This window comes from Dunckerocampus dactyliophorus, chromosome 2, assembly GCF_027744805.1.
Source record: "Dunckerocampus dactyliophorus isolate RoL2022-P2 chromosome 2, RoL_Ddac_1.1, whole genome shotgun sequence".
Taxonomy (NCBI): Eukaryota; Metazoa; Chordata; class Actinopteri; order Syngnathiformes; family Syngnathidae; genus Dunckerocampus; species Dunckerocampus dactyliophorus.
In genome coordinates, this window is record NC_072820.1 from 44,166,031 (window position 1) to 44,189,976 (window position 23,946).

At 41.3% G+C, this 23,946-nt stretch overlaps 1 protein-coding gene across 7 annotated transcripts in view; it reads right to left on the reverse strand.

Annotated features, from left to right (window-relative positions):
* Positions 1 to 23,946, reverse strand: part of jmjd1cb (jumonji domain containing 1Cb) — a 154,681-nt gene that overhangs the window by 14,363 nt on the left and 116,372 nt on the right. For 4 of the 7 annotated variants that reach the window (XM_054757400.1, XM_054757444.1, XM_054757436.1 and 1 more), the window contains 13 exons: positions 23,585 to 23,690; positions 22,880 to 23,004; positions 22,659 to 22,802; positions 18,881 to 18,922; positions 13,884 to 14,154; positions 11,195 to 11,734; positions 10,770 to 11,109; positions 7,977 to 8,913; positions 7,704 to 7,901; positions 6,041 to 6,213; positions 5,739 to 5,901; positions 1,551 to 3,942; positions 226 to 427 (listed from right to left, as the gene is read on the reverse strand). In XM_054757400.1, the coding sequence (XP_054613375.1) occupies positions 226 to 427; positions 1,551 to 3,942; positions 5,739 to 5,901; positions 6,041 to 6,213; positions 7,704 to 7,901; positions 7,977 to 8,913; positions 10,770 to 11,109; positions 11,195 to 11,734; positions 13,884 to 14,154; positions 18,881 to 18,922; positions 22,659 to 22,802; positions 22,880 to 23,004; positions 23,585 to 23,690 (5,633 nt within the window). The remainder of the gene's footprint in view (positions 1 to 225; positions 428 to 1,550; positions 3,943 to 5,738; positions 5,902 to 6,040; positions 6,214 to 7,703; positions 7,902 to 7,976; positions 8,914 to 10,769; positions 11,110 to 11,194; positions 11,735 to 13,883; positions 14,155 to 18,880; positions 18,923 to 22,658; positions 22,803 to 22,879; positions 23,005 to 23,584; positions 23,691 to 23,946) is intronic. The other 3 variants (XM_054757427.1, XM_054757453.1, XM_054757419.1) reach the window with 2 other exon arrangements.

Consider the following 23,946-nt stretch of genomic DNA (forward strand, 5'->3'; position numbering starts at 1 on the left):
ACCCAGTCAGCTTAATTGTATGCGTATGGAATTCTAAGAATGGTTGATAATCAAATGCCAAAGAGGGATAAGAGGATGAAATACACATATAGAGAAATGGAAGGCTAAGACAATTTTTTCACAAATCCAATAGATTTTACATGTTTTGGAATATTATAATATAATTTGTTTATTGCAGTATTTGGTCAAATGTACAGCCTACGGTTGATCTGGATGTAACTGTACCTTCTGAAATAGTAGAAGCGGCAGAATACGGGAGAATGGGCTGGCTCTTCGCCTTTCTTGCTGCGGATCACCCTGCACTCACGACACTTCTGCAGATTGGGTCCGATCTCTGAGCAGGAATCATCTTGAAGGAAAGACTCTCCGGTCTGCTTTAGCTTCTTCACCTTCCGCCAGTCCTTCAGGACAGAGCGTGGGATCCCATCTGGAAAAAATATATATTGCAAATGTCAACTTTTTTACTATGAGAAAAAGAAAGCCTAACCTGACCTAAGAAAATCTGCGGCCATCATTCAAAGATGTTTTATTTGCAGCGACAACGTTTTTTTTAAGGTAGCTACAATGGATAGTGCCAGTATTTAATTTTTCCTTGAAATACCCAAAAATGGGTAATTTATGGCTAAAAGAACTACAGTTGCCATGATGCTTGGAGCGCCAAAACAGAAAGTAGCGCATTTTTTTTTTTTTTACAATAAGAGCTAATATCACGTTTGGAAGTCGTATGCAGCGATCGTGTTTTGATCTGACAAATCTTAAGTAAGTTTGATCAAGCGTAGAATTACTACAGCATCTGCTTGGGCATTAACACCAAGGCAGCTGTTCAACTCGGAGCTAAACGAGTGACGCTGGGAACATCGAGTGCAGGTAGTATTGCAAGGTTTATAGTGTGTCTTTCTGTGTAAATATCCCATATTACAATGTGAACACCTCCGACTTATAAATAAGTGCGACTGATATGTGTACAAACATTCTTTCCTTTTTAAATTTGGTGGGTGCAGCTTATATTCAGGTGCGCTCAATAGTCTCTATGCAGTGCAAGTTAAGGTAATGTAACGTAAGGTAATGTCTCATCAATATAACATTACTGATGCCAAGTGATCAGTGTAGAATACTACGTATAATATTTTTTTACTAAGAATAGGCCAAACATCCATCAAACATCCATCCATCCATCTCCTATGCCACTTATCCTCACTAGGGTCGCAGGGGCATGCTGGAGCCTATCCCAGCTGACTTTGGGCGAGAGGCAGGGTACACCCCGGACTGGTCGCAACCACAAAACAGCAATCATTTATTGCCAGTGATTCAATTTTTGAAAAAAACGTTTTTAGTTTTTTATCTTATTTTAGCTTAAAGTATTTTACCATGAAAGGATAGCATCAGATCAACGGAGGAATCGGTGTCTAGCTCAAACACAGAGGTTAGCGAGGAATTGAGGTAGCCTAAGATAAGCGGTTGCAAAGCTGTCAAAAGCCATGGTTGTATGTCATTAATAATAGCAAGAAGAGATACACTATCTTATATAAAATCTGCTTTGTAAGACTTACTGCTGCTGGCCAGTTTAAGTTTGGTCTTCTCTTTCGCGGATCTAAAGATGCCGTTGGGCTTCACGTCGTCGTCCTCCTTTTCATTGTCTCCTTTCTTCTTGGCCATGTCATTCTGTTTCTTCTTGTAAGTTGGTTTGGGCTGACGCTTGGCTCTGCCCTCCAGCTTGCTCTCACTGGCGTCAGAGTCATCTCCCCCACTCTCTGAAGCCGACTCGTATGTTCGTTTGCTTCCTCGCCTCAGTGAAGAGGACGCTTTCCTATCATCTGTTGGCCCACCTGTCTTCTCCTCTGAGAGCTTGTCTCTCTCGCCTTTGTTTGCAGTGTCCTTGCTGAGGTCAACCTCACTGGATGTGGAGGCGCTGAGGTTGACGGTGCATGGTTTGATCATTTCTGACATAGTTGTGGTGCTGCTGGTGCTGGGTAATTTCTCTGGCTTAGTAGTAGCTGAGCTTTTAGTAGCAGTTGTGTTCCGATCCTCCTCAGAGTGCCGAGTTAACCAGGCTTTCTTCAATTTGTGGTAGTTACTGGCCTGCCCGCTACTTGTTGAAGCAGGCCCAACGGACTGTCCATTGTGCAGGGGACTGGATTTTCCTGGTGTTGTTCTGCCACTTGCTGAGCTGCTGCTACTGCTGCTACTATCCACTGAAGGTACTGTTTGGCTGGAGGCAGTCGGAGGAGTTGAGCTGTAAGGTTTGTCAAAGGGATCCACAGTTAAAGAGGAGGTTCCAGTTGTGACAGCCGTGGAAGCAGTACAGAAGCTGCTTTTAGACTGGGCTGCTGCCAAGGCAGCTTTGTGCTTCTTGAGGTGAACAAAAGAGGGGGTGTACGCCTGACTGGAACCAGAAGTGGAGCTAGGTCTCGGAGTGAGGTTAGGGCTGGGCTGTGGTGTACCAGATGGACTCGGAGGAGGCAAGGATCCCCCTGGTGATGTTGTACGGGACGCTGACTGGCTCAGCACTTCACGAGCTGAAGCCGAGTTGACCAGTTCAGGAGTGGTTGGCTCGCTTCTACTCTGCATAGCTGATAATATAGCAGTCCTGTGAACAGAGTTGGTGATACTGGCTCCCATAGTCCCCTGCACGGCACGCATTGAGGTCTTTTTAAATTGGATGTACATGTCATCCAAGTTTGAGTTGGGTAGGATAACTCTATTAGCGCCATGATCTCTAACACTCTCTCCTGCTTTTTGACATTCCCCTTGAAACTTTGACGAGTAGAACCTCCCCAAAGGCAACTCGTCTGGGCTCATAGCACCAGATTTGTTTGCAGGATTGTCAAACTTAATAGATGTTGATGGACACACTATGACTGATGCCATGGCAGCTTGGGGTTTGCCTCTTGACACGCCTTTCTCACCCACAAAGAGAGCTCCCCTCTCTTGACTAATGTCACCACCTCTCCACACACCTGATGATGTCATATTCTCCCCACTGACAGCTGAGGCAACAGAGGCAGTATTTCCATGACCTTTGACATCCCTGAGTTCTGGTAGTAGTGTGGGGGGCTTCTGTTGCTCGACCGATGTTTTGCAACCAGCTGCTGCTAAGGTAACTGGCTGGATTGGAGTGAGTGTCGGTGGAGACAGACGTCCAACATAGCCAGCTCTCTCCCTGTCTTTCTCCCGTTCTTTTTCCCGCTCCCGTTCTGCAGCCTCCTTGCGTTCCAGCGCATGCTGGGTGGGTGGATGGAAGACAGGTGCTCTGTGGAGAGATGGCATCGCCCTGAGGTTGTGTTGCTGTTGCTGTGGGTGGTGGTGGTGGTGGTGGTGGTGATGGGGATAGTGGTTGGAGGCTGAAGAGGAACATGAAGAGGAGGATGGAGAAATGGCAGGGCTGCAGCGCTCCATCCTTTCCACAATTGTGTGGTGATGCTGGACTGTGGCCTGCTGGCTGAGCTGTTCCGTGATTTTCACTGCTAGTCCCTCACCTCCCTCTGGATGATGCTTAATTAGTGGAGGTGGCTTCGAGAGGGACACTTTGGCATTGTAGTTGCCTAGCGACAGAGCACCCTGGCTAGAGACAGCTGCTCCAACACTGGCCACAACCCCTGAAGCTCCAATTGATACCTTCTCATAGTAAGAGCTGAGCTCTTTGGAAGGGTACAGTCTTGGGGGCTCATTTACAACACTGTTGGACAAAGTGGTAAAGTAGTTGCTCTTTTCTGACTGGATAATATGAGGATGTGTGTGGCCCGCCTTAGGGCTAGGGGAAGCAAGAGCTGGTATCCTGATGGGGAACGTGGGATCTCGGCTTCTATCTCTATCCCTGTCACTTCCAGGTTCACTTGAGCGTTGAATCTTGGCAGTGAAGGGGGCTACTTCGATGCTCTCCTTCAGGATTTGTCGATTCTCCTCTTTGTACTTACTGGCTTGGTCTACCGCCTGAACAGCATCCTTGGAATAAAAAACATGTTATTTGTTAAAGGTTGCTTTTTCAATCCACCACAAAAGTGGCCAAACAGGCTTAAAGATGCATAATATGAGTTTGTAATTGATACATGTAGTCAATATTCCAGGTCTTGGTAATTACTTTCGCTACAGAGGCGTACACATTGAGTGAGGGACAGAAAGTGCCTCGCATAACGCATCTATGAGGTAAATAAATACAGTGCAGCACAGCCTTTGGTTAGTGCAGGGATCGACAAATCGCGGCACTTTAAAAATGAAATTAATTAATTATTAATGATATATATTATTAGCAGGGCTGTCAAATATAGTGCGTTAACAACGGTAACAAATTCATTTAATGAATTACGTTAACATTTTTAGCGTAATCAATGGATCATTGTTATGATGGCAAACTGAGGCACACTCTAGCATCCCCACAGTGTAACACTGAGTCTAACGCTGTTTTACAACTTTGGTCCGAACTGAACACATCAACAGCAGTGCAATTCCAACACTTGTCCCACACTGTGTATATCTCCCAACTCAAACACATCTTCCTTCCTCATTGTCAGTAGACAACCATCAGATGCATTTATGGACACTCACAACATTGTCTTTATTTTTATGTATGTGTGGTCTAAATGAACAGAAAGACAAAGAAAAACAATAAGTGGATCTTCTTACCACTCACTAGCATAACTCTTTTGCTGCATTTAAGTATGCTAGGAATCGTGGTTTTTTTTTCCATAGTATAATGTGCAGCTCATACACCGATGCAGCTCAGAAAATGTACAAATCTGGTTTTTCCTCTAAATTTAGTGGGTGCGGCTTATAGACCGGTGTGGCTTATACACCGGAATTTACGGTATTAGATTGCAATGTACTGACATATTTTTTATATTTATTCATTGTACCGTTCTTAAAAGTAATGTTAAAATCTCGTCTCGTAGACCCAATCATGTGCATCGTCTTGTTTCGTGACCTGAGTGTCTTGTGGACGCACCATTAGATATGATATTAGTTTGTTTTGTTACCTATAACACACAGCTAAAATGCTGATTTTTTTTTTCATTTAACTATGTATTGAGCTACAATGGAAGCATCTTTGACGCACAAATTGTATCACAGTGGCCCCCTGCATCCTTAAATTTGTTGTCCAGAACCGAGTTCCATGGCAAAGCATGATTATGGTGTACCGTACCCTAGTGAGTATGGTTCTGAATTACATCACTCAGCACAGATTTATTGTATGTATGATCTGTATTAGGATTGCAAATCTCTTTGTGATAGACGATTCAATAAGCATCTAGATACACGAGTGTTAATATGATTAAAAAACGATATACTTTAAAGACAACAATTCAATCCGATGGTTAACGTTTGCTGATTTAGACTTTAATCTTACATTATAAAATAAAGAAGCCGATTATATAAAAATGGCTTCTTATATTATTAGTATTTTCAAACATTGGACTCTTAGTCCACGATGGACAAAATTTAACAAGTCAGACTCCACTATGAAAATCCTTAGTCGAAGACAGCCCTAATGCGTAACAGCAACCCAGGCTCTCACATTGTTTAAGAGACGGACTGTCCAAGGATTGCTTGTCTCGCGATACCTGGTGCATGTCTCTATAATCAATCTAAGGATTCAGGATGACTCTCAGCGATACAGGAGGCTGCTACCGGTGCAGCCGCATCTCTCGCTTGTCAAACAGGATATGCGGTCGCATCAGTTTATCGTTCACCCTAATCTGCATCTATGTGATCAAGTGTATCCAGTGTATGCCAGAGTAATATACCTGTGTATTTGTCAGGCGCACCTTGCTGTGGCCATCCAAGTAGAGGCGGTGTAGGTGAGCATCTTTCCCTGTGACATTCCTATTAACCTCTACAGGCTCCTGTTTCAGCTGGGCCAGTGTCAGTGTTCTTACTGGATCCACAAAGCCTCGCTTCGCTACATCTCTACAGACAGAAACGTCAAACAAAGACAAATCAAACCTTCAATGATGTTAACACATTGGAATATGATTGACTTAGTCTATAGAATTGTCTATAGAATGCCAGTACACAACAGTTCTCAAGCCCAAATTCAATGACTTACTCTTTATGAATGTCCATGCTGGTCTTTGACAGTGGTGGGCTTGCGTGTGTGCTGAGCTTAACAGGGGGACGATGGGGATCAGCGCTGGCTGGCCGTACAGGAACATGACTCATTAAACCCAAACTGTCACTCGCACTACAAGCAGCTTGGTGCAACCATGGACTGGCTGTGTTCTGGACATAATACACATATATGAAAATAATGAGGAAATGTGACATTCAATGTCTTTGGTCCCAAAATAAATATTGGCTAGCGCAAAAACAACAAGGCCTATTTTAAAGATGTCATGCCTTAAAATACAGTAACACAGAGTGGGGGAAAGGCTTCCTAAGACATCAACAGTCCGTAATTGTTATGGTTTAACAGAGAATTTTACTTACATCCATGTTTTACTTGCAGAACAAATACTGGACATCTATGTGTCTTACTGGTGTATCTCTTGGTACAGACGTGTGCTCTGTGCCCAAAAAAAATCTTTATGGAAAAGGAACTAGTGGACGGATGTCTGTGAATCCAATACACACCTTCTTTTTCTAACCAGCGGGATACGATAAACACATTACAATGTATTTCATCTTTAAGTTGTAGTTTGCTGGTAAAAAAAAAAAAACAACAACCCAAAAACAGCACATCTACTAGTGCAAAGGTGGACAGTGAGCATGTACAGTACAGTAAGGCTGGTAGTGGAAGTGGGTCACTGATGTTTATTCATGTGACTGCTGCAAAAATAGTAGCAGGATCAATGCTCCATACATCATGTACAGCTCTATTATGGTCTCAGATGTGTATGGTGTTCTAATAGATTACTGCTACAAACAACTCTGGAGGTAGGTAAAATATTAGGAAATATTTTTTAATATTTTCTCAAGTTGAAGACAAAACTATTGAAAGCCGGACATCAGGAAAGAAAACAGCCATAATGTTCTGGTAGATACTGGTAATTATTATTATTGTATCCTTGAATTTCTAATTATTTTTGAATGGTTCAGTTGCTTATATACCTTTAAAAATTGATTACAGATGTCAGTAATTCGTTAACCCCCTTGAAGTTAAGGTTGAGCTACCTCCATCACATCATTTCCTTTCTTTTTCAAAACTGTACCCAATCATGTATCAACCTGATCCAAAATACTGTATATATTGTAATTTCTGGACTATAAGCCTCTACTTTTGTCACATGCTTTGAACCCTGCAACTTAAACAATGATGCAGCTCATTTATGGCTAAAAGAACTACAGTTCCCATGATGCTCCGAGTGCTGAAACAGAAAGTAGCGCATTTCCGCAATAGAAGCGAATATCATATATTCTGAAGCCTTATGCAGTGATCGTGTTTTGATCTGACAAATCTTAAATAACTTTGATGAAATGTAGAATTACTACAGCTTCTGCTTGGACTGCTTGCACCATGGCAGCTGTTGAACTCCGATTAAAAAAAAGCATGTCACGTCTCACCGGTGCTGGGTACACCGAGTGCAGGTAGGATTGCAAGGTTTACAGTATAGTTTTACTGCGTAAATATCCCATGATACAACAGGGACACCTGTGTGTGGTCTATACCTGTATATGTACAACATTTTTTTTTCTACTTCAATTTGGTGGGTGTGGCTTATATTCAGGTGCTCTCAATAGCCTGGAATTTACGGTACATACTGTACACCTACCCTTCGGAGAGACGCCTCAGAATTAACAGCAACTGGATTTTCAGGGTGAATCCATTTAGCTGTGGGGGTTAGGTTGATTCCTGGTTGGTAGGAAGTTGGTGTTCCATTGGGATACTGCCAAATGATGGGGTAGAGACCCAACCCTGCTGCTCCACTATGTGGCTGGGCGAGTATAGCGGGTGGAGGGGGTCCCTGACCCTGAAAACAGTTAAATAAGTTTTAGATGACAGCAGAAAAAAACTGTAAAACGATCTCAATAATGTTGAGCTTGACCTGTAGAAACTGCTGCTGGTGTGGGGCCCCTGGGTGAGACAGAGTAAGGTGACCCAACCCTCCAGGGGAGTCGAGCCGTGGGTGGCCCCCCAGGAGAGAAGCTGTGTGAGGGGGTGGCATGGCTGAAAGAACCCCAGGGGGTAGAAGATGTGGGTGAGGTAAGGCAGAGGTGTGAGGAGGAGCGAGGAGGTGAGAGGCAGCATGTGGGTGGGACGCAGGGGTGAGACAAGGGGAGTGGGGAGAAGTGTGGAGAGTGTGAAGGTGGGGATGGAGATATGCCGCCACGTGGTTAGAGGAAACAGTGGCGGAGGAAGAGTTCTCATTGTCAGAGCAGACCAAAGCTGGATCTCTGTAAACAGTGAACGTCTCATTCTTATCGATAATCAGAGGGCTCTTGGTGCTGCTGATAGTATCTGACTCTGACCGAGCCGGCACCGGCTTAAAACCAGATCGTGGAGGCTCTGTCGTTTCTACTTTACTGGACACACGACCTGATGGAGGGGAGGTAGTATCAGAATATCTGGGCATTTTATGCTTAGAGACCTCTGGAGAGGTATTGGGTTTAGGTTTTGAGATGTCCATTAGGCCTGGGTGGGGCTTAGCCTTGATATGGTCAGCTGGGCTTGTGCTGGGGTAGGGATGGCTCTGAGAGTTGTTAAGGTGCTGGGGTTTGTGTTTCATGGAGTCAAGAGGGGCTGGGTTGGGGTTTATTTTGGATTTAGCAAAGTCAGTGGAGAGGGATGTGTTCATCTTGTGGGGGGGCGTCTGTTGCTGTTTGCTTTGCTCTTCAGATAAAGATGGGGCCTTAATGCCAGACTGGACAGGCGGGTAGTGTTGCTGCGTGTGCTGCTGCTGCTGCTGCTGATGACAATATGGAGGAATGACTGTTTTCTCCTTGTCCGCCAGCACCATATTATCCGCCATTGATGTGACAGGCCTGGGTAAACAAGAAAGAAATCATTTAGTATTTTTTACATACTGATTTTCTTAGCTACGTGCCAACAAAAATGACTGATGCAAGGATTTACATACAGGGCAAAACAAACATTTGTTAGTCTTGTGCTCTCATTTTTAGCTCTTTTGGAGCCAATAATTTCCCCTAGCTCCATTATTAACTAGGGGTAATGTGACAAAAACACATTTTAACTTCAACCCTTCACAAGTGCAGCGGAACCTCTGAAGTTGTACAATTCAGGATTGGAATTCTCCCAATGAAAAATGTCTGTCGTAGCACAACGTTCCTCACAAGTCCAGCAAGCATCAGTGGCTTTTTAAAAAATGTTTTTTTGTGGACGAGTGTTACGTCACATAAACATTCAAAGCAGTAACACTCAAGCTGTGTGGTTAGCTTATTTTTACGCTTGTATGGCTGTTAACAAGGGTAACTGCAAAACTTTAAAAAGATTGCTGGATCCCTGCACATTCGCGATTCAGCATTCACAGCCCCGCAAATTGATTCCCTCTGATAATAGGCTGTTTTTCCCCAGAGAAAGCACATCTCACGCCCCCAAAGTCGGTAGGTAATAATTTAGAAATATGCAATAATACAGGTAAAAATGCACAGCATTCATTTACCACTGTTACAAAAAGCCCACATGTTTACCTGTATGTTTTTATGCTTCACTGATACTGTTTGTTCGTCAAGCGTTTTTGCACTTTTTTCAGTGGTCCTTGAATGCACCATAATTGTTAAGCACAAAAGTGACTATCGACCATATTACATTATTATTTATTAGTGGCGAGTACCTAATATGTATGCACTGTCGCTTGTGCGTTCATGTGAATGTGACGAAGACGCTTGCATCCACTTCCGCGATGGACTTCTTAGATGAAGATCTAAGATACTAAAATATTTTTTTTCTTCAATTATTGGGAGTTTATTCTCGTAAAAGTTTGATTTTTTTTCTCAATAGAATACAACTTTCTTCTCTTAATATTTTGACTTTATTTACAGCTGTTTTTCCTCCATTCATGCTGTTTTTTTTTCTTTTTTACATTTACATACAACTTTCTTCTTGGACATTTTTTTCTAGTAATTTAGACTTTATTCCCATATTTTGACTTTAATCATGAAACGTTACTTTTCCCACAAGCTAATTTTCCAAAAATTACCACTTTACTCGTTTTGTTTCTTATACTTGTATTACGACTTTAATATTTCAATGTTATTTTTCCTCATATGTTGTCATTACTCCTGTAAAATTACCTTTTCCTCATTAAATTACAATTTTTTTCTTGGAATATTTGACCTTATTCTTGTAAAATTACTGCAATTTTTTTTTTGCTGTTTTTTTTTTTGGTAAAATTCTATTTCTAGAATGTGACGTGGGCCAATAAAAAAACAGCCGCGGGTCGCAAATGGCCCCTGGGCCGCACTTGGGACACCACTGATCTGATATTATAATAACAACCGTCACTCCTATTGCAAATGTTGATCCAAAATTGGAGGAGAACGTCAATGTTAAGCTATCAGTGTGCCAAAAACAGACAAACATTTTTCATTACTCTCAGATTTTCGCCATCTGACGAGTGGTCTTGGCATGTAGGCCCAGCAAAAAGCGGGGGACTACTGTATTATATTATTCATACAGATTATATGATCCCACCCACGAGTACTGGAACAAATAATTTAGCAACATTTCTTTCGAGATATAAACAAATCTGAGGTGAAATGGATTGTGAGGTTCCACTGTACTTCACACAGGATGTATTTTAGTAGTCATCCTATCAGGTGCCTCCATATGCAACCTGATATCATTAACAGTATCTTACTAACACGCATTCTGATCTGACCTTATGACCTCGGAAGGAGCAAACTCTATCTTGTTGCTTAAACTCCTGCCTGCTGTTACGCCACCACTCATTACGCCCTGCTGCATAGCAGGGTCGATATCTGTCCTTCGGCCCCCTTCCGAAGGCGAAGGTGAAGGCGGGACAGGAGGCGAGGAGACGGGGGATGGGTTAAGGGTGAGGTAAGGTGACAGTGCTGTGGACTCTGCCTTCTGTGAGGCAAGCAGAGCTGACACAGCCTCTGAACTCTCCTGATGCACCGTGGCTTGTGCATCATCTGTGATGTCGATCACGCCACTGCCGTGGAGGTGCGACAATGAAGGCGTCTGACATCGAGATGAAGCTAAAAAAAAAAAAACGGCAAAAGAATGATGAATAGGCTGTAATAATCATAGAATTCAGAGGGTACATGAATCAGTGTCAAGTACCTTTCACAGTGTTCTTGCTACCCTCTACCACGGCGCCCTGTATAGTGTCACACATGAGAGGCATCTGTTGCCGTGGAGATTGGGTGATCTGCGTCACTGCCACCAATTCCTCCTCCTCCTTTGTTATCATTTTGCTTGTTTCCTTAACAACCCCCTTCTTCATGTCTTCTGCAGCTTGAAGCTCCGCCCACGGCGACAGGCGGCCAATGTGGGACGAGGAGTCATTGACTTTGGCCGTCTTCTTGTCCTCCTCCATTTTTGAAACAACGCTCGGTTTCACGTCGCTGCTGCGAGTCTTTAGTTCGTTCTCAGAGTTCGGCTCTGAAGACGAGGAAGAAGAGGAGGAGGACGAGGACGATGAAGAGGAGGAGGAGGAGGAGCATGACGAGTGGGCCGTCCTCTTGTGTGGGTTTTCAGAGTCACTGCTCTCGGAGAGTTCAGATGTTATGTCCGTCTTCAGTCTTTTTAGACCCGCCTTCTTCTCGTCTTCCTCACCCTTCCTCCGTTTGTTGACTGCCTGCTTAGCTTTAGACTTGGAGTCTGCAGGAGGGAAAAAAAGAGACTCAGTATTCATTTTTGGACATCCATACAAATATATCAGCACCTTTTCCAACTATATACAGTATACACAGTATGTCACATTTGTGCAAATATGTTATTACATCTTGTCATGGGACAACACTAAAGCAGGGATGTCAAAACTTTTTACAGCGAGGGCCACTTTGATATTTTGTAGATATGCTAAAATGTTCCACATTTCAAGAAAGAACTGCATCTCAGCTTTGTGATATCAGTGAAAAAGCCTATTATTAGTATCAACTTGCTCTTTGCTCTTTTTTCCTCCATTTTTTCCTTTCATTTTCTGAACATTTCAACTTCCCTCTTAAATAATTTCCTTCTCGTCATATTGCTTTTTTTTTTTTATTTATACCCATAATATTTGGACTTTTCCCCCTCAATCTAATTTTCCGAAAATGACAACTTTATTTTGTTTGTTTTTCATTTTTTCTTTAATATTTCAACCGTATTATGTTAAAAAGACATTCTTTTATTTCAAGTTAATTTTTCTCATTACAATACGACTTTTTTCTCTTAATATGTTCACTTTATTCTCGTAAAAATTACAGCTGGTTTTTCCCCTCATTTATGCTGTTTTTTTAATTATTTTTTTTTATTTAATTGATTTAACTTTTACATACAACTTTCTTCTTGGAAATGTTCTTCTGGTCATTTTGACTTTAATTCCCATACTCTGACTTTATTCTTGAAACATTGTTACTTTTCCCACAACTTGATTTTCCCAAAAATTACAACTTTATTCGTTGTTTGTTTCTTATATTATGACTTTAATATTTCACCTTTATTTTTCCTCATACTGCGACATTGTCCTTGTAAAATTACGTTTTCTTGTTAGATTACAACTTTTTTTGTCTTATTATTATTATTTTTTATTTTTATTTGTATAAGTTCATTGGGCCAAACATGAATGCCAACATGTAGTGATGCATACTGAAGCAGGGCGTGATCCCCTCCCTTCGGAAACTGGGTCGCGTCAGTAACCAACTTGATAACGACCTCAAACACACCTCTTCGATGAGCACTGCCTTGCTAAAGAAGCTGAGGGTCATTTCTGCAACTATGGTCAAACAGTGTCATTTCTTTGTGCTGCGTTTGTGCTCTTTTGTGCACTTAAAATGAATGCGTGTGCTGTTTTCGTTTACTCCATAGGTCAATCAAAATTCAGCACAATGGCAGCACAAAGAATTGGAACTATTTTGGTTTAATTTGGAGCAAATGGGGGGGCTGGGCGAACTTAGTTTGACCTTTGTTCAATTTCAAGTTCAGTTTAAATCTTTAATAACTCAAAAAGTATGCCAGCACAAACAATCATTTTAATTGCACAAAACATCACAAACGAAAGGGAATATTTTGGTTTAATTTGGAGCATATTAGCTGGGCGAACTTAGTTTGACCTTTGTACTAAGTTCAACTTAAATCTGTAATAATAGCACAAACAGTCAGTTTAATGGCACAAAACAGTACAAGTGCAGCACAAACGAATGGGACTATCCATCCATTCATTTTCTATGCCGCCTATCCTAATTAGGGTCGCAGGGGTATGCTGGAACCTATGCCAGCTGACTTCTATTTTGGTTTAATTTGCAGCAAATGGGGGTCTAGGTGAACTTTGACTGACCTATAAAACAATCTGTAATAACTAAAAAGTGAAAGCAGCACAAATGTTCATTTGAATTGCCTAAAAGAGCACAAACGCAACAGAAACGCATGCGACTATTTGACCATAGTTTTGCGTGGAGTGGGGGGCCAACTCACTCAGGTGTTTTTCATACTCTTTAACCCATTTTGGTGCAACATTAGAATAAAATGTGGATGTTACACATTTGGATAAAGCACTGCAAATATGTTACAATGATAGTGATTTTTCCATCCCTGTGGAGGGTGGTGCTCTCATGAGTCGTTACTCATTGATCCTTTATCTATTTACTACTGTACATACTTTCCAGGTAAATACATTATATATTATTTAGCCTTAGCAGACAACTCAAAAATTGGCACTGCAGAGAGTTCCAGAAGGGCCGCAAAATGTTATGAATATGTCGATAAATGTCAATCACCCGTGTTTGCAGTTCTTAACTATCCAAGGAGCATTGAAAGAAGGTGCTCTTACCTTTGCTTGTGGCTTCTTCTCTCCTGTCTCGGTCCTCCTCAGGAACGCTACTATCAGATCCTTTTCTCCGGGATGAGCGACAATTCCGCTGCTCTCTCTGTTCCCGTCCATTGCCGCTGGGAGAATGATGCGATTGGCTGGATGTTTGCTGGCTTTGCTGTGATTGACTCTGCTGCTGGGAGGCCAGGGTCCCCTGGGAACCCTTAGCATTGGGGCCTGATGATGTCATGATGGGACGGGGGCTGTTAGCTTGGGCTCGCGTATAATGACTCTGGAAGAGAGAAGAGAGAGCAGCAAAGGTAACTGATTAGCATAGGCAGGGAACACACAGTGTGGTCATCACATTACCACACACATTTACAGTGGGATCTAAACCAGCACAATGAGCATCTTCAGTATTACAGTACATGCAACAGTAGTTTGCTTTGTCTTTGGCTTTTTTGTGTTTTTGCCATCACTGGGATGAAAGTATGATGACAGAACCATACCAGACACGGGGGACTCCTCGGCAGAAAATGCACCGTACCAAACATGTGGAGTTCCTCGAGCCACGCTTTGCCATGCCCAATCGCAAATATTTCTCAGATGTTTGCTACAGTGCTGTTTACAAGCACGTCGAGAAGCTAATTGCTAATGCTGTATCCATTAGCTTCACAACAGATATGTGTTCATTACACGACAGGGGATGTGTGATGTTACACATATCACTTCATATCCGAATCAGAAATTGAGAATTGGACAATTTCGGCGCATCGGATATTGGCAAAAAAGCCAATATCAGACATCCCATGACATGTGACTAAAATTGAAATACTAAACACTAAAATACTATAATACTAAAAAATAACATTTTGGTTTGGTTTTAGAGTTTAGAGAATAATTTGTAGGCAATAACTGCCTAAAGTCTGGAGCACCACCAAGGACTGGGTTTCTTCCTTTGCGGCGCTTTGCCAAGCCTTTACTGCTGCTGTCTTCAGTCGTTGCTTGTTTTTGTGTCTTTTTTGCCTGAAGTTAAGCAAGTGACATGCATGCTACATCAGGCTGAGATAGCCATTGCAGAACTGTCACTTATTTGCCTTAAAAAAAAGCTCTGGGTTGCTTTCACGGTACGCTTTGTGCCATTATTGGTCTGTAATGAAGTGCCGTCCAATCAGAAAAAATGCATGTTGGCTGAATCTGTACAGAAAGTATATCCCTAACACTTTCACCCGCCTGCTTCTGTCACACATACTACCTCCACCATGTTAAACAGTGATGTGCATTGGACCATGAGCCTTCTCTATTCTTTCCATCATTCTGGTACAGGTTGACCTTGGTTTAAGCTCGCCTGAGGATGATCAATGATTTGCAGCTTGTTGTGAACCCTCTGTGTTTGTTCTTATAAACTCTTCACTTTATGGTACACTTAAGATTACTGACACATCTACTTCCGGGTTGAATGTTCTTCACTTGGGTGGATGTTGTGAAGGGGCGCTTTTCTTCACCAGGGTAAAGGATCCTGCCATTGTCCATCAATGATATCTTTCGTGGCGGCCCAGGCCTTATTGAGCTTCAATGCTCACCAGTGATCTGTTCTTGTGAGAATATACATACATGATTTGGATTTTGTTAATTTTTCAGCCTTAGGATGGTCTGTTTCATTTCCATGAAGAGCTTCTTTGACAGCATGGAGTTTGCAGTAATAGCATCCAAATGTAAATGCCACATCTGGAATAAACGGTACAGTCATGTCCAAACGTTTTGAGAATGATACAAATATTCATTTTCACAAAGTCTGCTTATGATGGCAATTTGCATATATTCCAGGATGTTATGAAGAGTGATAACATGAATGTCAATTCACTGCAAAGTCCGTATTTGTCATGAAAATGGACGTAATCTCTCCCCCCAAACAAACATTTCCACTGCATTTCAGCCCTGCCACAAAAGGACCGGCTGACATTGTGTGAGTGATTCTCAATGTCAAAACTGGAGATGTCATCATGATTGAGTGAGAATAACAGACTGGAGGCTTAAAAAAAATTAAAAAAAAAAAGAGGGTGTTGTTTAAAATCTTTGCTTTTCCTCTGTTAACCATGGTTACCTGCAAGAAAACACGCGCAGCCATCATTGCTTAGCACAAAAAGGGCTTCACCAATCCGATCATTAAGAAGTTCAAGGAGAGAGGCTCAATTGTTGTGAAGAAGGCTTCAGGTTGCCCAACATAGTCCAGCAAGCGTCTCAGAAAGTTGACTTTGCTGCAGGATTGGAACACCAGCAGTGCAGTACTTTCCCAAGAATGGTAGCAAGCAGGCGTGAGTGCAACTGCACGCACAGTGAGATGAAGTTAGGCCTGGGCGATACACCGTAAATTTACTACGATAACCAACGTCATTTTGCCCATGTCGGTAAAAGGTGTTTTAATATAAAAGAAAATAAAAGTCTTTGTGGTGGTAGCCTATGTTCATTCCCCTTTAAGTGTGTGTGGTCACGTGACTCCACCCATCCAGTCTGAGCTAGAAGGGAAACAGACGATGAGGAAATGGCTGATGGTTCGTATGAAAGCATCTGACACAGCCGTAGTCCAAGTAACGTCAGTCGAAATTGACCCTGTTGTTCTTGTTCCGAAAAGAAATCGACCTCTGTTGTTTGCAAATATTTTGGTTTCCACAAAAAATGTTGATGTTGAGCAAAAGATCTCAAAATGCAAAGTGTGTATGAAAACGGTCATAACCACCCAAAGCAACACGTCCAAGCTCTTCCACCATCTACAGCACAACCATGCTGTTGAGTTCGAGATGTTCGAAGATGTGCGAAAAGCTTAGAGCGAGAAGCAAGGTTCGAGAAGTGCTACCTTCAGGCAGGAGCATAACGGAGGCATTTGCAGGGCCATTACCATACAAGAGAACGTCTAAGAGGTGGAGCCTACCACACCGCTAGGGATATGGCTCCCATAGCTACAGTGGAGCACACGGGGTTTAAACGCCTCATGAAAGTAGCAGACAAGAGGTACACCGTACCATCGCGAAAATATTTTCAAATGTTTGATAAAAAGATGTACAACATTCTCTACCTTTCACATGGCAGTGTTTATTTGCGATTGTTTATTAGTGTTGAATTGACATTTTTTATTTATCGTTTTATTTACTACCGTCTTTGCACACGGCATTATGTATATTATTTGTTTGCAAGAGACCGCTTTTACACAAATATAAAACGTTTGCAAGGGGGGTAGCCTTTTTCTCCCGTTCTGTGTGACATTGTTCAAGTCATGCAGGCTATTTTGAATGTTTATACTTGAATGGTCCCATGGGGTTTTTATACTTTTATATTTCATTTAAAGTAATGTGTGCCAGTTGGTCAATAAATCAACGAAAAGCAGTTAATTTGCAATGCCTGCAATTAATTTCAGATGGCAAAGATTTACAGTGGATTTATCGTTAGAGGTAAAACTGCCCAATTTATGTTAATCTTGATTTGAGGTCATATCACCCAGCCCTAGGAAAAGACTTTTGGAAAATGGCCTAGTGTCAAGAAGAGCACATAGAAGCCACTTCTCACCACAAAAAACATCAGAGACTGACTGGTATTCTGCAAAAAAAAAATACAGATATTGGACTTCTGAAGACTGGGGTAAAACCATTTTCTCTGATGAATCCTGTTTCTGATTGTTTGTGGCATCCAGAAGAAGAGAAGAAAAGGTGAGCGCTACCATGAGTCCTGTGTCATGCCAGCAGTAAAGCATCCTGAAATCATTCATTCATCTCAGCCAAGGGAGTGGGCTCGCTCACAATTTTGCCTTAGAACACAGCCGTGAATAAAGAATGGTACCAAAACAACCTGAAAAAGCAACTTCTCCCAACCATCCAAGAACAGTTTTGTGACGAACAATGCCTTTCCCAAAGACAAAAGTGCTAACTAAGTGGCTTGGGGAACCACATAGTAACATCGGACATACTGTATAGATCTAAAAACACTGAAGCAGACAAACTTTGTGAAAACCAATACTTGTCATTCTCAAAACGTTTGGCCATGACTGTTGAGCTTTCACTTGCTTGATTGATGGCAGAGTACCAACGGACTAGCCCATGCAATCCATGAATTAGCTTTGGGTCGATTGTCCAATTAGCTTGAAAAACAGCTGGCCCCATATAAAGGAGTTGTCATTCCCAAACCTGTTTTCCAATTTGGATGCAAATACCATCAATATATATATATTTTCTTACCTTGTGTCCCTGTCCAGATATTTGTAGAGCCGAACTACTGTATGCAACTGAATACGCCAACTTTCTATTTCAAAAGTTAAATGCACTCGATTTGGGGTTTCAGGTAAGTAAGTGCGTGCTTCTGTGTGTCCTCATGTGACTAATTGTAGAGTTGAACTTTGACCCGTTTATCATACGCAAATACAATGATCGCTCTTAAAGTGGAGGATGTAATGATTTGATTTAATTGATAGCTGATTTTGTAAGATAACATCCTTACAAAAGATATGAACAGTCAAGATTTTTTGCAGCTTTAATCTAACAGAGGCAGAATTAAATAAAGGTTATAAATCAATTTGTATTTGAATGAGGAAAGTATTTGATCGCCAAGCAAAACGTGACTTAGTACTTGGTGGAGAAACCCTTGCTGGCAAGCACAGAAGTCAGACATTTCTTGCGGTTGGTGAGGTGAGAGCGTGCATCGATCTACAGTGCAGAGCGAGGGTGATTGCCTGTTATCTTGGCTTGGCTCCATGTTAGAACAGAGGTCTCTTTTTAAACAAGCATCTTGCTGAAGGGACAACCTCATATTCTGAAGGTGCTCCCTTTGTCAAAATAAACATACCACACAATTCTGGACAATTTTTGTAAGGCGGTGAACTTACAAAATCAGCAGGGGATAAAATAACTGTTTCCCCCACTGAACATCACACAGTCTCAAAATAAAAGAAAGAAACAAATAGTGGAGAGAGAGGGTTCGGAGCTTGAAATGAGCTTGAGTTTGAGGAGTGCAAGTGGAGGGGGTTGGTGTACCTGAGTGTTGCCAGTGGTCCCGCCAGGTCTCCCTCCCGCCATCTTTAACATGAAGCGGAAAAAACAAACAAACAAAAAAAAAAGAGTGAAATGAATAAAAAGAAAATATGGAACAAGGAGAGATTCTTTATTAACCGCGGGACCAGACAGGGCTGGCTGAGTGTTCAATGGACAGGTCACCCAGTCAGTACGTTTACATGCACACATCTGTCGGATTCCTGCTATACTGTAGTTCATTCTGTTTTCACTTCTCCCAGCTTGCATGCACTACCTTTAATTCAATCTTTGCGTTGAGCTATGTGAGTTATTCATGGAGGAAGACAGTGCTACATGCTAGTAGTTACTGGTCGAATGGAAAACAAGTTTTCGACAGCTCATGCGGGTGGTTGGTAACGTTTTATTGTGTGTATAAATAACATCTGCTTTGGCTCTTGTGGTTATGGTGCTCCTCAAAGGCAGCTGACTGCTCCTCTAGTGTCTACAATACTTTTGATACAACTTTAAACTACCAAGTAAAGGCTGAAAAAGCATCAGGCAGCTCTTATAAAGTGGATTAAATATATTCCGAGAGCCCCTCCCCTGCTTCCGACTTGTCTTCTTCTCTTGTGAATTTAATGTTGTTACATGCAGCACCAGTAGTCCTCCACGGAGACGGCATACTCGTCGGAAGCCCACGGAAGTATGTACATGCAGGTTTTCAATTGAGTCTACGTGTGTTAATCCGATCTTTAAAAAGTCGAACACAATCTAGTTTCACAGAATTCATGCAACCGCTCTTCTTTTAAGTGCATGTAAACATAGTGAGTGAGCGTCCTTCTTGCATTTTGGACTAAATAACAGGGCAGTCATGACTGGTTGTGGGACACGGAAGCTTCAACATATCAGCGATCACATGAAATGAGCACATTGTAACCACCATGAATGAATGTTTCTGTTGAATTCTAGGCTTTAAACAAATAAGAATCAAATCCCACTGGAAGCTTTTTTTCCTGTAAAAATCTCAAACGGAGCAGCTCTAGCTCAATTTTTTTTGGAAAGTGCGATAAAATATTTACAAAACACTTATGGAGGTTGATCAATGGCTCTGGAATGAGCAGATTAACAAAATGAACAATATGTATCAAATTAATGGCGCCATTAGGCAGACAGACAACAAAAAGACAAACCTATTGGCGGATTTTTGTTCAGCTTCATAAATTATTAACAAATTAACGAAGGTTGAATTCATATACAGTGGTGTGAAAAAGTGATTTCCCCCTTCCTGATTTCTTTTTTTCTTTTTTTTTGCATGTTTGTCACTCTTAAATGTTTCAGATCAAACAAATTTAAATATCAGTCAATGACAACACAACTGAACACAAAATGCAGCTGTTAAATGAAAGTTTTTATTATTAAGGGAGAAAAAAATCCAAACCTACATGTCCCTGTGTGAAAAAGTGATTGCCCCCTAAACCTAATAAGTGGTTGGGCCACCCTTAGCAGCAACAACTGCAATCAAGCGTTTGTGATAACTCGCAATGAGTCTCTTACAGCGCTGTGGAGGAATTTTGGCCCACTCATCTTTGCAGAATTGTTGTCATTCAGCCACATTGGAGGGTTTTTCAGCATGTAGCGCCTTTTTAAGGTCATGCCACAGCATCTGAATAGGATTCAGGTCAGGACTTTGACTAGGCCACTCCAAAGTCTTCATTTTGTTTTTCGTCACCAACAGATGGCCGGACATTCTCCTTCAGGATTTTTTGGTTGACAGCAGAATTCATGGTTTCATTTATCACAGCAAGTCTTCCAGGTCCTGAAGCAGCAGAACAGCCCTAAACCATCACACTACCACCACCATATTTTATTGTTTTTTTTCTGAAATGCGGTATTACTTTTACGCCAGATGTAATGTGACACACACCTTCCAAAAGTTCAACTTTTGTCTCATCAGACCACAGAGTATTTTCCCAAAGGTCTTGGGGATCATTAAGATGTTTTCTGGCAAAATTGAGACAAGCCTTAATGTTCTTTTTGTTCAGCAGTGTTTTTTGTCTTGGAACTCTGTTATGCAGGCTGTTTTTGCCCAGTGTCTTTCTTATAGTGGAGTCATGAACTCTGACCTTAACTAAGGCAAGTGAGGCTTGCAGTTCTTTGGATGTTGTTGGTCTTTTGTGACCTCTTGGATGAGTTGTCGCTGCGCTCTTGGGGTGATTTTGGTTGGCCGGCCACTCCTGGGAAGGTTCACCGCTGTTCCATGTTTTCGCCATTTGTGGATAATGGCTCTCACAGTGGTTTGCTGCAGTCCCAAAGCTTTAGAAATGGCTTTATAACCTTTTCCACTTGAACTTAGGTGTGATAAACCACAGTTAAGTTATGTTTTAACAAGGGGCCGATCATTTTTTCCAAACAGGGCCATGTAGGTTTGGATTTTTTTTTCTCCCTTAACAATAAAAAGTTTCATTTAAAAACTGCATTTTGTGTTCTGTTTTGTTGTCATTGACTAATATTTAAATATGTTTGATGATCCAAAACATTTAAGTGTTTGGTTTGGTTTAATTTTATTTGAACATGCATGAAGGTTCCAATGGAATACATCTCATAAATCCTCATTTCACAGTTCCACATGTCCAAAAGGGGTCAGAAGAAGCAAAGCTTATTTAATCCTACCCCCATCCAGTGTGACAAACATGCAAAAAAAAAAAAAAAAGAAATCAGGAAAGGGCCAAACACCTTTTCACACCACTGTATATACTGTATCAGTGGCGGGCGGTGCATTTGGTACCTGGGCCTTTGGTGGGGCCTCAAGCGACCCATTCCACCTCTTAATACCACCATCACCTCATAATTATACAAACCATTAGTGATATACAAAAACGCAATATAACAATGTGTGGTATTACAGAATTGGGGGTAATGCCATTCTTACTAAAGTAGCAAACCCAGTTTACCCTTTATCTTCAAATACGTCATATCTAAAAAAGTCCAAACCGCTACACTACAACATCATCTGGTGTAGTTCAGAATCAATATTTATCTAATAACGTGAATAAAACATAAAAAAAAAAGAAATACATCACAAACCTTTCCTTACAAAGAAAAAAAGAAAATATAAATATAAACTAATTGATTTGTTTAAATAATGCACTGGAACAGGTTGAATTAAGTGCTGCTGTTCATGTGATGATGCATTCAAGCGCACTGGTAATTTGAGTATTAGAAATAGGCTTTTAGACATCAACCAATCATAGGATGGAAAAATGCTGATGTCACTGTGGGCCAGCTAGCTGGCCTTGTGAGGTGATTCTGAAATCTGATTAAAAAAAAAACAAAAAACAGCCCCATTGCTAATAGTGTGTGTGACATGGGCCAGCACTCCTGCTTCTGAAGGCCAAGGGTTCAGATTACAGGCAGATTACGTCGACATGGCAACATATAGAAAATGAAATCTGACACATAACGTCTAACATACACGTACACTACTGGAAGCAGTGCAGCCAAGAGACACACGACAAAGTAAACATACAAGGCTGCTGGGTATAAATTAATACTATTTCACAAAACAAATCGTAGAATTAAGTTGTAAATGTAGTTCAGTGTTTCTGATTGTGTTCAGGCCAGCAGAGAAGGCCTTGCTGGCCCAGACTACACACCACTGATATATTTCTATGTGTGTTTGTGTATGTTTTGAGCTGTATATAATTTACTGTGACAATTCTTCTTATAACATACATCAAACCTATCTTTATTCTAGGAATACTCATCACAGTAGATGGAAGTAGATGTGTTTATGTGTACTCACATGGGAAGAATTGTTGTTCTGGCTAGATCGCGACCTTCGTCTGGAGGTGATGCCTATATTTTCTCCTTTTAATAGAGAGTGAACCACATCATCTAGAAAGGTCATCTGGATCATGGATGGATCCACATTTTGAGGCTCTAGCACCTAAAAATAGAACAGAGCAACCCAACACTGTAAACCCGCGTACTTCTCAGGTGTGCTTTTCTGGTGGAATAATGTACCTGGTCATTCATAACGACCATGTTTCGGCTAAAGAGGTCGTGATGTGTAATGATGCCAGTGAACCACTGGGTGGCTGAGTCTTGTCTGTACACACGCACGCGGTAGCCATTCAATGAATAGGGACCTGAAAGTGAGCAGAAATGCTTTATTTCTTCATCTTTCATCCAAATGCATTGGTTCAGTCTTCATGCAAAACAATAATAATATGTAACAAAGATCAAATGAACAAAGACTATATCACTTTAGTATGGAAGCACGTTTCAGCACTGATAGAAAAAAAAAATCCCTCATAATTTTGAAATACAAAGTCAAAACGATGAGATTAAAAAGTCATCATTGTGTGACAGGAGAGTCACAATTATGAGATAAAATATGGAAATTACGAGATAAAAAGTCAATTGTGAGATAAAAAGATAAAAAGGGACCGTTTGTATTTCATAATTTCACATATTTATCTCATAATTATGACTCTCCTATCACATAACTGTAACTTTCTATCTCATAATTTCGACTTTTTACCCCATGATCACGACTATCTCCTAATTCTGACTTTTTATCTCATACTTTTGACTTTTTAATCTCATAACTATGACTTTCTTATCTCATAATTTAGACTTTTCATCTTATAATTATGACTTACTGTTGGGATTTTTTTTTTTTTTCTTCCAGTGTCCGAAACGGGCTTCCATACTTTAAAATCTTACCTTGCATAAAAATTTCCTGCACTTTCTGGTCTTTGAGCCAGCCCCTCAGTTCCTCATGGAGCTGAGGATTTTCTCTTAACACTGGGTTCTGACCATCCACCTCATCCTGAAAATTGAACAGAACACACAGCGGGGAAAACTATTATTCAGCCCCCGATCATTTTTGCACAAAGTCTTGAACTGTCCATAATTGTTAGGGATGCAGGATTTTTTTTTTCAAGCCGATACCGACTTTCTGCTTCTCAAGACAGAGACCGATACGATAACCGATCATTTTTATATGGCTATTATTCTTTTACATTTTGATTTAACTGTAGTTTGCACACACCTGAAGGTAAGAATCACTCAAGGTTGGATTTGAC